The sequence below is a fragment of the Zootoca vivipara genome, chromosome 3, assembly GCF_965207765.1.
Source record: "Zootoca vivipara chromosome 3, rZooViv2.hap1.1, whole genome shotgun sequence".
Taxonomy (NCBI): domain Eukaryota; kingdom Metazoa; phylum Chordata; class Lepidosauria; order Squamata; family Lacertidae; genus Zootoca; species Zootoca vivipara.
In genome coordinates this window covers 12,233,501-12,247,151 of record NC_142586.1, presented here as the reverse complement: position 1 = coordinate 12,247,151, position 13,651 = coordinate 12,233,501, and the positions used below count along the sequence as shown (strand labels likewise).

General features: G+C 44.7%; 1 protein-coding gene across 2 annotated transcripts in view; it reads left to right on the top strand.

Moving 5' to 3' along the window:
* PAK5 (p21 (RAC1) activated kinase 5) overlaps nucleotides 1-13,651 on the top strand; it is a 59,065-nt gene that overhangs the window by 28,111 nt on the left and 17,303 nt on the right. For both annotated transcript variants that reach the window (XM_088665593.1, XM_035110085.3), the window contains one exon: nucleotides 2,722-3,507. In XM_088665593.1, coding sequence (XP_088521719.1) covers nucleotides 2,722-3,507 — 786 coding nt within the window. The remainder of the gene's footprint in view (nucleotides 1-2,721; nucleotides 3,508-13,651) is intronic.

Here is a 13,651-nt window from a genome sequence, read left to right as displayed (position 1 = left end):
TGCTGCCCCTAAGTTTAAGAGTAAAAAAGTCTGGGCTAAGAGAAAAATTGTTGCTCCCAAATATAAATAGATAAAAATTGTGCCTCCCTGGGGAGATAATTCCACAAATGAGGGACCCACGCTTTGATGCTCACAAAGAGGTTATGGGCTGCTGGTTACTGGCATGATCTTTAAAGCCCAGTATACCCGAAGGAGCGTCTCCACCCCCATTGTTCTGCCTGGACACTGAGATCCAGCTCCGAGGGCCTTCTGGCGGTTCTCTCATGGAGAGAAGTGAAGTTACAGGGAACCAGGCAGAGGGCTTTCCTGGTAGTGGTGCCTACCCTGTGGAACATCCTCCTATCAGATGTCAACTTTTAGAAGACATCTGAAGGCAGCCTTATATAGGGAAGTTTTAATTGTTTGGTGTTTTATTATGCTTTTATATTTGTTAGAAGCTGCCCAGAGTGGCTGGGGCAACCCAGTCAGATCAGTAGGGTACAAAAAACATTAGTAGTAGTAGTAGTAGTAGTAGTAGTAGTAGTAGTAGTGCTATTTTTTCTAGAAAAAGAGGTGCTGGAACTCACCATGAACTTGTTCTCTTATAATTGCAATGGCACCCACCTGAGAGGTGCTGGAATTGAGTTCCTCTCAGTTCCAGCTGCAAAAAAGCACTGATGATGATTAGGAATTAGTATCACCCACTGCCTATGTCAGCTCCAGGAGGCCTTTACAAAGCCGCAGTATCTGGGCAAATCACACCCTTCCCTGCTCCCATCTCCCATCTATTGCAAGGAGTAGCTTTCTCTTCAACACATGGATTTTCATTAGGATTCAGGCCCAATTAAGTGACGGTGTCTTCAGAATTCCTCCAGGAGGTGGTGTGTGGGTTGAACAACAATGAAACAACAGCTGTTTCAGGTGGAGGAAGGGGGAATAAATCATTTTGTATGCAGAGCAACCTCATGCCTCCATAGGGTCCCCCTCTCTGCTCAGAGAAGCATAGAGAGAATCCACAAGCACAGACAAAATAAGTGAGGGAGGGAGAGCAAGGTGGGAGGGGAGAGAGAGAGAGAAGAATCTCCTCTGCCTTGAAGCCTAAACACAGGGAGAATATTAAATTGGCCCTTGTATCTGAGCAACATGTTGACACAGGGGAAGTGGGTTTCCCTTGGGTGCTTCAGCCTTGCATTAAATTATAAAGCATTTCATTGCCAACCGTGCTGTTTTATGATGTGGTAATTAAATATGAATGGGCTGTCCATTGAAACGCTGTCACATTACTGAATGGCTTCAAAGTCAAAGGGGAGCACATCTGCTGCATCTCGCTCGACCCTATGGTTTCAGTATCAAAAGCCACAAAACAGCAACACCAGCTTATAATTGCAAACAGAAACCAGTGCAAGCCCTGCTCTCTGCCTGCCCCTCAGAGCCGTGGGGGTGGGCCCTGATGGCACCCTCTCCTCCTCCTCGACCCCTCTCTAGCTCCTCCTCAAGGGAGGAGGCTGGCTGCAGCAGCCATGGAGAGGCAATGGGATGCTCCTTCGCTGCCACCGCTCAAGAAAAGTGGCGGCTCAACCTCCTCCCCAAGCATGGTGGCGGCAGCACTGGGGGTGGGGAATGGGGACAATTCAGAAGCCAGGGTGACTTTCATAATTCTGGGACTGTTCCTGGAAAATCAGGACACGTATGGGGTATGTGTCAGGCTTCCGGGAATCCGATCCCCCTCCCGGCTGCCAGAAATGGGAAAACAAGACGTTCTTACCAAGGAAATTTATTCAATTTTCACAGAAGGAGATGTAGAATGTCTCCTCTCGGACAATGGCATTGCTCCGAATAAAGTCCCACCCCCTCCATCTCTCCTATTATACGTCATTCCTACATCGGCTAATCTGTGCTTTCTTCCTCTGAGCTTTCTGTTCTCCTACTCTCAAAGCCTGCCGGGACCTGGGAGAGGGAGGGTCTGGCATGCTTTCCAGTGACACAGAATCTGTTACTTCTTCTTCCTCCTCTCCCATTATTTCCCAGCTTCTCCCCTCTGCAGTCTCTGACCTGTGACCTTCTGCAAACCACTGTTCTAAATCTATGCTTTCTCCCTCTTCTCTGGGAAGTGCAGGAGGAGGGGACCGGTCTCCACCATTCCCCCTCAGCCCATTTCCTGACAGGATGGCACTCTAGCTATTCCTGGGCTTCTGGCTCTGTGAGAAGCGAGTAGGTTATTAAAGCTCAGTTTGAGATGCCATGAACACTGTTTAGAGCCAAAAAGAAAAGTATCCCTTGTATATCTCGTTCCTTTTCTTCTTTCTGCCTCACAGTGCCTTGGTAGTGTTACCTTAAGTGTTCTTTTTAGGGAAGAATAAAGTGCCCAATAATAAGCAGCACATCCTGTGCTCCATATCCACTTGTATAAGTAAATCTAAACTGGGGAGCGATTTCTTTTCATTCAGTTGTATGCTGGCAAACTAGTTGTTAGCTTTGCCTGGCATTGGTACAGACTGGCATCAAGTAGCAATTTATTATAATAGTCTCTACTTGTATATGGAGTTTTCAGCAGTATGCAATAATGCATCTTTAGGAGGAAATGGCTTTTTTTGGTCCTAAAACATTACATTTGATGGAGGGACATGGCGGGCTGTCAGTCTGTTCCTTGCCGCATTGTTGAAATTGCTCTGCTCAATAGTTTTATCACAGTAACATGAAATCTAAGACGGTCTTTAATCAAAAGCTATCTTCTGTTCCCAGACCATCGTTAGAGGAAATAAACCTTGCAAGGATACTTCAATCAATGGGTTGCTTGAAGAATTCGACAATATCTCTGTGACACGTTCCAACTCGCTCCGGAAGGAGAGCCCTCCCACCCCTCGCCTGGGACACGCCAATCACATCGAAATTCACCAGCAGGAAAATGGCTACATCACGTATTCTCAGTATTCGAGTGAGTCGGAGACTGCTACGGACTTCCTTGCTGAAAAATACAGAGACAAGAGCATTCATGGGGAAGAGTTGGACAGATATTCCAGGGGCAGCTGCGCTGCCAAGCAAAATGGGCACATGGCGAAAGTGAAAGCCAGTGAAATGTATTTTTCGGAAGCTAAGCCCCTGAAGTCTGATATGTCTAGGTTTTTGCCAGATTATCATGCTCACATGGAAACGAAAAGCAAACTGAATGAGTATGGTGGCTTGAAGCTGGAATATCAGAGGGCTCCTAGCGGATCGTCCCTGGATTATAAAGAACCTTTTCATTTCACTCCTTCTAGGACTTCCGTTCACAGTCATTGCTCAGGAGAGAGACTAGAGTACAGTGACAGCAACTGGGCCAAGGATGATTATGACAAAAGGCCAAAGTCGTCCTATGTAAACCAGACAAGCCCTCAACCTGCCATGAGACAGAGGTCCAGGTCAGGCTCTGGTCTCCAAGAGCCAATCATGCCCTATGGAGCAAGTGCTTTTAAGTCCCATCAGCAAGGCCATTCGTATAGCTCATATACCTACCCTCGATTATCAGAAACCGCAGCAGGCATTCCAAAGGTAAATTTTTACAGGTCAACCTTTTCGACATTGTGGTCGTTTCAGTATTTGGAGTTGAACACTTATTTTGCAATCTGATTTTAGCCCCAGTATCCCTGTGGGTCCTACAGAAGACGTGGTTTCTTCCCGGGGAGATAGGGCTTTTCGTTTGTCTGTTTGTTTGTTTGGCCAACAGATATTACTAGAGATGTTCAAAACCAATCAATTTGTTGCCTATAAATTTCCCACCTGTCTGCTTCATGATATCAGATCTAATTGAAGAGAGTCTCAGATATCTGTGCTTTTAGGTGTCCTTCCAGCAGCTAACCCATTGTTTACAATAGGATGTGTATCCAAATATGGGTGCTCACTTCATTTCTTCCAATGGGAGGTGCATCTGGATGGGGATCTAAGTATGCATCCCATAATGATCTATACATTTTTGGCTAGCTGGTACCAGAGTTTCCATACCCAGCTACTGTTCCCTGCCCACCCCCACCCCACTGACCACCACCATGCAGAAGAAGTTGCCCAGGCAGCCAATCATCATTTGTTTACTTGGCAGATAGTAAACCAGACAGCAGTGGGGGAAAGTTGCATTAAAGGACAGTCAGACAAATAGCAAAAATGAGGGCAGTCCAATTGCTGTGGCATCCTATACACGACACTTAAATGCACAGCTGCAAAATAGTAATAATAATAATAATAATAATAATAATAATAATAATAATAATAGCCAAATGTTTATCTGTCCCACCCCACTTCCCACTACGTTAAATAGAATTTGCCTGTTGTGGGTCCTAACTTTACGGCATTAGCACTCCACTGCAAACAAGCGAAATCCAGTGATGTAGATCAGGAAGAGGTAAGTTATCCAATATGTTGAAGAGGAGGGAGTCAGTGGGTGGTTGCTGTTTTGGGGGGCACTCACACATTCAATGCAGTGTCTAGAATGGCCTATAGATCAAGGATGTCGTTGGACTACAGTACGCACCATCACTGACCATTGGCCATGCTGGCTGTGGCTGACGTGAGTTGTGTTCCAACAACATCTGAAGGGCCACAGGTTCCCCATGACTCCTCTAGATGCTTGATAGCTTCTCCTGCTAGCAACGCCATGGTTCTCATGAAGCCAGGTGCCCCAACTTTAGTGGGCCAATGTGTCTTCACCCTTCTCAATGTTTGTTGGAAAGACACACACACACACCCTTATTGTGTGTGCATGATGTCACATGCATCACATGTTGTCAGTTCAGTGGCCGGCTTCTCCAGACGATGTGACGTCATGCAGACGCAACACGCACCAGGCCCACTCAATCTTGGGAGCAATCGTTTGAAGCCTTTTCCCATGAGGATTTGAGCACATAGGAATAAAGGGCATCTTCTCAAAAATACCTCTCATATCTGAGTGTTCCATGTTAAAAGGATGCTTCTGACTCACAGTGCCATTCTATACATGACTATGCAGAAGTAAATGGCTGTTGAGTGCAATGGAACTTACTTCCTGGTCAGCAGATATAGGACTGTAGCGCCTGTTTCATCTGTCTGCTGCAATCAGTCTATGATTTCCAAAACAAACAGTGTTTTTGCATAAGGAAAAAACAACAACAGATGTCTTCCCCAGGGGTGTGTGTGTGATGGTTTAAGTCTAAAAATCAATTAATGACATAGATCATTTAGCTCCCCATCATTATTTTTAGTTAAGGTTTGTTTTTGGAATTACCTCCGGAGATGGAGGTATCTAAATTTTGCCCCCATCTCTGTAAATCTCCCTTGACATTTTTCAGCGACTTCAATATCATCCCGAAGACCTTCCAAAATGTTAACCATTTCCTACTTCTAGGCTGAATATTTCTCCTTGCCAAGTGCCTGAGCATGTGCATGGAACGCTACAGCCTAAATGCACAGACATGAGCAAGCCTTATGAAATAGCAAATCCATACCTAGCTGCTATTGCTCCATATGTGGTTGAGCTTCAATTGATACAAGCAAATAGTAAAAGTCTTTGCTACGGAGAAGACTTTTGCAACGATATATGCCGTTGCCCCCAGTACAATCCTGGTAGGCTTATTCCAGAGTAAGAGCTAGTTTAACTGAGCCTTTTAGAACTGTACAATATGAGCTGACTTTGCCCATAAAAGCATAAAAGGAACCCTGATCCCCATCTAATCCAGTATCCTGTTCCCAATGGTAGCCAACCAGACATCTCCAGGAAGCCCAGAAATCTGGGCATGAAGGCAGCTTCCCTTCCATGCTAGAATATAATAATTTACTATTTATACCCCACCAAACTGACTGGTTTTCCCAGTCACTCTGGGCAGCTCCCAACATAATATTAAAACCACAATAAGACATCAAACATTAAAAACTTCCCTAAACAGGGTTGCCTTCGGATGTATTCTAAAAGTCAGATAGTTGTTTATTTCCTTGACATCTGGTGGGAGGGCGTTCCACAGGGCGGGTGCCACCACCGAGAAGGTTCTCTGCCTGGCTCCTTGTATCCTCACTTCTTACAGTGAGGGAACCACCAGAAGGCTCTCAGAGGAGAGAATGATAGGGGTGGAGACGCTCCTTCAGGTATACTGGGCTGAGGCCGTTTAGGGCTTTCAAGGTCAGCACCAACACTTTGAATTGTGCTCTGAAACGTACTGGGAGCCAATGTAGGTCTTTAAGGACTGGTGTTATAAGGTACCAGCAACTTCTTCCAGGCACCAGTCTAGCTGCTGCATTCTGGATTAATTGTAGTTTCCAGGTCACCTTCAAAGGTAGCCCCACATAGAGCACATTGCAGTAGTCCAAGTGGGAGATAACTAGAGCATGCACCACTCTGGCGAGACAGTCCGTGGGCAGGTAGGGTCTCAGCCTGCGTACCAGATGGACACAGAATTGCTGTGCCTTCCTCCCCCCCCAAAAAAAACCCCAACCCCATTCAGAGATATACTGCCTCAAAGGCTCCAACTTCCATTTGGGTATCCTGCTTATCTATGACTTTGTCTAATCACCCTGAAAAGCCATCTGAGCCTATAGCCGTCACTACCACATCTTGTAACAGGAAACCCCACAAGTTTATTATTATTTTTTGCTCATCAGCACATTCTCCCATTCATTCCAAGTTGGCATTCTGAGCCTGTTCTTCATTTCATTTCAGTTCGGCCCCATGGCAAATCCAGGGGGGGGGGCAGGCTACGGGCTATGCGACACATTTCATCACATGCCTGAACTGCAGTCCACAATGCCCATTGAGTCATTCTTCACTTCAGTGAATCAGCTTCGTACCGGGATCGTGTGGGGGAAACTGCACTTCATTTTATTTAATTGAACATGTCAGAATGGGATGTCCATCGTCTGTTTTCCTCTGCTATTCTGCAGAGATGCAGTTATCCACCTACGTACCCATAGAGGCTGGATTTCTGGATCAGCGCTTTCGATGGCATTCGAATCAGATGTTTGACTCCCCACCCACCCCCCAGCAATCTCTTACACCTTGCTCTTTTGAAGTGTACAAAATGGTTGTTTCTTTAAGCAGGAGGGATATCCACCTCCTAGCAACTAAAAGCCCCTTTGTGCCAAAGGGAGAACATCCTTGCTTGCGTTACACAGAGAATAGGCAGAGCAGCTGCTTCTGCAGCAGCAGCATGTTCCGTTTCAGTGCTGTGCTTTTGATGGATTTCTTGTCAGAACTTAATCTGCTCTGTTGACCTGGACCTGAACAATCAGATTCCCTTCCCTCCACCTCTTTCCATTTTCTTCGGTCATTCAAAGAATTTCCTTTGGGGGAATCAATTAAAATATAAATGTCAAAAAGAAGTATGCAATGAAACAATACGTATAGTGCATGCCACTGTCTGGATTTATCAATGCTATGGATCTCTATGCTTAGACCTGATTAGAATTAAGGTGTGTCAAGTTTATCTTCTGTTACGCATGTCACAGAAAGCAAAATAATAATAATGGAGCATCTTGAGTCACAAGTGTGTGTAAAATATAAGCATGAGTGCATTTTTACAAAAGCTTGTTTTGTTTTTCTTTTTTCCCTTAAACCTGTCTCTTGTAGCTGGCCATGCCTTTAAAAAAAATGCTAATGCTGATTTAATTCATTAAAGTAAATTTCAAATCACTAACATGGAAAGGTAATTAGACTCTATCTAACATGTGAGCTGCCCACATCACTATCAAAAGACAAGGAGGAGAGGGGGCAGAATAATTACCAACCAACCTCTTCTCAATAATTTGCTGGATATTTGTCAAGAGCAAGCATCCCCAAACTGCGACCCTCCAGATGTTTTGGCCTACAACTCCCATGGTCCCTAGCTAAGAGGACCAGTGGTCAGGGATGATGGGAATTGTAGCCCAAAACATCTGGAGGGCCAAAGTTTGGGGATGCCTGGTCAAGAGCTTTCTCATGGAGAGAACCTGTAACCATTCATTTAAAAGGTGGAAGAGGACTGGCATATAGACATGCTTAATTTCAATGATCTGGAAGAAAGAGAGGAGGCAACTGCTATAGCTCTTCACATAATTAAAAAGCAAACACAGCAAAGCCTCTCAAGATGTGGTCTAAAGTCACATGAAAGAGAACCTTGTGGAAGCTAAGCAGATCTGTGTCTGGTCACTACCTGGATGGGAGGCCAGATGGGAAACCTTCTGGCTTGAATTCCATCATGGACGGACAGTGGGATATGGTTGTAAACAAATATAAATATATATCAATGTAACAGCTTCTGCATTACAAAGTTGTGCCCAGCCCAGATTCTCACACTGTAGTTACAGGAACCAATGCTACCTTGGTAGGATATCAACTTTACATCTGGTTTTGTAGCAGTCCAGGGATGGTTGTCTTCAAGGCATGCTTGGTTCCTGCATTTTTGGCTTTCACACTTTCAGTTGTCATGATCTGAGAAAAGTTTGAAAAGGTATAGCCTCAGACACTCAGAAAAAAAAAACTGAGAGCAGGCCTTCTAATGAACCAGAGATCTTTGGAAGGTCTCCCACCCAAAAGAGCAATCTGTCCCTTCAACCGAAGCGACTGACAAATGTCATTATTTCCCTCCATAACTAGGGTTTTTTGTTAACTATTTGGTGAGATGCTCATCAACGTTGGCAACAGAATATGGAATAGGCTCGATCTCTTCCAGAGAGGCTCTCCTTATGAATGCAAGGCACCGCTCCACTTCTACAAAAAATCTGAAACTGAGAGGTCTTGCACTAGAGGAAGAGTCAGAGACGCAGCCAGCCATGCACTTAGATTATTAGCAGCCAGCCTCCCATGTTAAGCATGGTGCTGAGCCAATCCCCAGCAAACATGGATTCCCTTTTCATTTTGCGAGATACAGCGAGCTCATTAAAGCAGGTTGCCATTAATTCACGGGCGAAATAATCACACGCATCTGTTGCCGGCATCCAGCTCTTTTATATCTCCGAAATGTGCAGCTGTAAAATGCAGTTGGGGGTTCCACACTGGGTGGATAGTCAGCAGTTTTTGGAGCCTTTGAAAGAGCTCTTCTTTGAGAAAGAGAAGCCCGGCAGTTCTACACTTCTGAGCTCGCAGGAAGCCTTCTTTCCATCAAAGCTTGCTGTGAGATTAAAAGACGAGCGAGTTCGCCGGACACAAGAGTTTGCCAGACACTAATCTCTGCATTAAATCTATCTCCCTCCATTTAGAACAACCTACTCAAAAACACTCCCGTGCCATGCAGCAGCCTACAGTGACAAATTGATGCTGCAGCGAACTCCCTTTCTCCCCTCCACCTCACCCTGCAGTCTTAGCATAAAATGGTCAAATGATGTTCCACTGCAGAATTCAATTTCACAGTTCAGTTGGATCCTTGATTACACTGCCAAATTCAGATTAATGTGCATTTAACTAACATGGATCAGGGAACTCCTGGCTGCCAGCCAGCAGTAAAACTAGCAACGGAGAGCTGTTTAAGAGCTCTATGCTTTGTCCTCCCTGTGCACCACTGAAATTGATTGATTAAATAAATTCACAGCTATAATTATTTGTAATTGTGCTACATCATGAGTCTGCGTTGAAACCCCCACCCACGTCGGAGATGTTACACACATTATCCCAAGCTCTTTTGCTTTGAACAAAGCTGGAAATTAATCCTTTTCAGAAATGGTTTACATTTTTTGTTGTTGTTAATCTTGCACCCTCATAGGTACAATTTCCTCAGACTGGCTCAGAAGAATATTTGAGAATGTCAAGAATAAATGGATAAAAAGCTAGGTGGGATATTTAAAAACAACAACAAAGAATGCAGTAGTCTGAATTCTAAACTCTCACAAGCAAATCTGATTAAGCGTAAACGTAAAACATCATTGTCATCTTGTAAAGGCTGGACTATTAACCCTGGAAATTATCTGTTCCTACAGGTTATGTAGAGATGCTACATCTTTTGATTTTGAGTCTTCGCTAGTGGTTCTCTCTGCCAGTTACCGATTGTTAATAAGTTCAGCTCTTTGGCTTTCACCCAATTGATCAATCCATCCATTAATTAGAATAATATTGGAAAAAAGTTAAACATTGTAAAACCACACAAAAAGTGGCATTTTTAAAATGCTGAAAGAAGGATCCTTTGTTCAAGCCCACATTAGTTCATTCCCTGACATCACCAGTTCAAGGGCTTCTGGTAGCAGGTACTATCAAAGCCTTAAACCTTGGAGAACCAATGTTACTTGGGTACTACCAAGCAAGACAGACTAAAATTTCACCAACTGGGAGGCAGCTTCATATGCCTAGAGAAAAGCATTTACCTTAAAAATAGCATTAAGATCATCAGCTTTGAAATCAAGCATAAATACAATACTTGAGTTAAAATTCCTTCTGAGAACAAGGAAGTTCTAGGTCCATTGTATTAAGAACATACAAAGCTGCCGAATGGTCCATATGGTCAGACCAATGGCCATGTGGTCAGACCAATGGTCCATCTAGCTCAATAATGTCTATGTTGACTGATAGCAGCCCTTCCTGGAGATGCCAGGGACTGACCTTAGGACCTTCTGCATGCAAAGCAGATGTTCTACCACTGAGCTGTGACCTTTCCTCATTGTGCTATTGCGATAGCTTCAGGTTTAGAAAGGACATATTGAAATATTGGGACTGATTTCAGTAGACCATTGGTAGCTACAGTCACCTATAGCTCATACTGTGAAGAACATAAGAACAGCCACGTTGGATCAGAATGAGGGTCCATGTAGCCAAGTGTCCTGTTTCTTACATTGTCCAGAAAGCCCACAAGAAGAAGATGAAGTCAATAGACCTCTCTCCAGCTGTTCCCCTCTCAACAGAAACTGGTATCCAGCACAGATTACCTCATAAAGCCCCATTGATAGGTCTGTCTTCTGTGTATTTGTTCAACACCCCCCCCCCTTAGAGCCATCTAAACCAGTAGTCATCACCACATGACAGCCAATTCCATAATTGAATTATGTGCTTGGTGAATATGTCCTTGCTCTCATCAAAATGGAATCTACTGCCATTCAGTTTTATTTGTGAACACCATTCTTCTCACACACACACACACACACACACACACACACACACACCCTTTTCCTTGAAAACTTTCACCTTCCCTTATAAGAAAGATGTTCCAGCCTCCTGATCATATCACCTGCTGTTGCCCGCATTTCCCCCCTGCTGCACTACATCCTTTTGTGGAGTAAGAAACGAAAAAGGTTCAGAGGTGCTAAGACCATCCACACAGGTCAAAGGATGTCTTGAACCAAGGATATTTATGCTCCATTCAGAACCACTGGCATTACAGCAGTTTACCCATAAGGCAGGGGTGGGTAGCCCAGGGCTCTCTAGGTGTTGCTTGACTCCACTCCCATCATCTCCTACCAAATATCTGATCACAAATTATTTTACATCTACAATTAAACCTTTAGTTGATAATCTAGTATGTGGTAGAATGGAAATCACCATTCATTTTCAGGAGCCTGCTAAAGCAACTCGTTGCAATTTCATTCTTTTTGAGCTTAATGCAGGAGTGAGGAACCTGCAGCCCTCTTGGACTACAGCTCACATCATCCCTGTCCATTGGCCATGCTTGCTTAGGCTGATGGGAATTGGAGTTCAACAACATCTAGAAGGCCACAGATTCCACCATTCCTGACTTAATGTATGGCCTCTGATTGCTATCCTTAGGCACATTAAAATGCCAGCAATTGTCACTGTTCAGTTTTTGATGAGGAAAAGTTTTGACAAGGATACAATCCCTCTTAGCCCAAAACTTATGATTCTACAATTAGGGAAACAAATTCGGGGGAGGGGGAGGAATTCTGTTCCGAAGACTGGGTTGTAAACTAAGCTATTTCTGAACTGTTGCGGACAGTATGAAACATCTCCTGTCTAGTCAAACAAGGGGAATGGTCAGGGAAATTGGTTGTGTGTTGTACAAACATCAATCTGTCACGGTGGGCTTCCATTTGATAGGAAACTCTGTTTCTTCACAGGCTTCAGGATGCCAATAAATGTTGCGCAATAATACCCCCTCTAACCCCATCAAGAAACTGTTATGCACACTCATTACAGGGTGTGTGGGAGAGAATGTAACAGAGATTTATGTGGCACATGCTCTTTGCACTGTGTCTTGCTCCATCCTGGGCAGCGGCAGCAGCTGTTCTGCTCAAACCATGACAGCTAGAAGAGCAGCTGGATCAGACTTACTGTACTCATCTGGCTGGCCAGATGAGAGGAATTTCTTCCTATTACATTAACAGTATGGAAGACAAAGGTCTTATCTGTACATTTACTTTTTCTCCACTCTTTCCAGGCATACTCTGCTCTTTAAAGCTCAGTGTCCAAGCACCTTTTTCTTGTCGCTCTAGAGCTTCCACTGTGAAAACCTCACAATCGAAGCAAACAGATCTCTGTGGGAGATCTGAATCGACATTTGCTCTGATTCAGCTTTAAAGGGAGGGGTTTTGCAGGGAAAGCTTTTTTGGGGGGGCACCCCAGAAATGCTCAGATGTGGAGCGTTAAGGCATGGACCTCTGCCTGGAAAGAGTTGGCCAACAGGTAACTGTGGATTTTAAGAAGATCTGGTATGTAGCAGTCTGCAGGGTCAGATTCTACCGGTAGATGATTTCAGCCAGGGGCGGCAACTATAGAGTGCAGAAGGGGCTTCAGTCCCCTCAATATTTCTAGGTGGGGGGCTGATCCCCCACTGCTGCCGGGTGAACACTAGCCTGCTGGGCGAGCTCTGGTCCACCAGGTGTGGGTGGGAGGCATGGAAGGTGATTTTTGCCCTCTGCCCCCCCTTGACATCACATGATCCCAGCCTCCCTCCAATGTGTGTGGGGGGTAAGTCAGCACCTGTGATGGAGTGCAAGAAAAACCCAGACTGCTTGAGAGAGGTCAATGGTCACTGTAATTGTGGAGAGAGATAATATGGTCACATTCCACTGATGGAGGAGATCTTTGCCAGTTAAGAAAGGTGCTGAGACTGGCATATCTGCTATAGGGTTGAATAACTATAAAGACCTGAGCTGCGAATAAGGTACATAATGGGACTCCTAAAAACCCGTTCAAGTTGATGAGATCTGCCTTAACCGCGCACAGGTTTGCAATTCCAGTATACAAGAGCTCATGTGCTGTGGAAGCAGCCAAGTAACCCACAATGTGTGTTTAGTAGCTCTGCAACCCATGGTAGAAGAATGCACATGTAGGGTGAAATCTAGTGGGAAGTTCTCCTGAACTTGAGATGAATGGGACCTGTGATAGTTCAATGCAGCTTATGCAGGACAATTTCTTTGTGGATTTGTGCTCCTGGTCTGAAGACTATGTCTGAAGACTAAGGATGAGAAGCCAGTGGACCTCCCTATCAGCCGCAGCCAACATGGCCAGTGGTCAGGGTTGATGGAAGTTGGAGTTCAGCCACGGTTCTTCCCCTCCATCTGGCTTCTGTAGAATAGGCTGCAATTATCTCTAACTAGAGTCAGAGAAATATGCATCTTGGAAAAGCAGGAAATCAGTAATATTTGAAGACACCTTGTTCTAAATCAGATTACTAGCCCATCTAACCAAGTGTCACCCATGCCAACCACCTGATGGTCCCCAAGGCTACAGGCAGAAATATTTCCCACCCTTGCTATCAAAGATCCTTTTAACTGGAGATGCCAGGGTTTCAACCTGGGATCTTAGACATCCAAAGCATTTGCT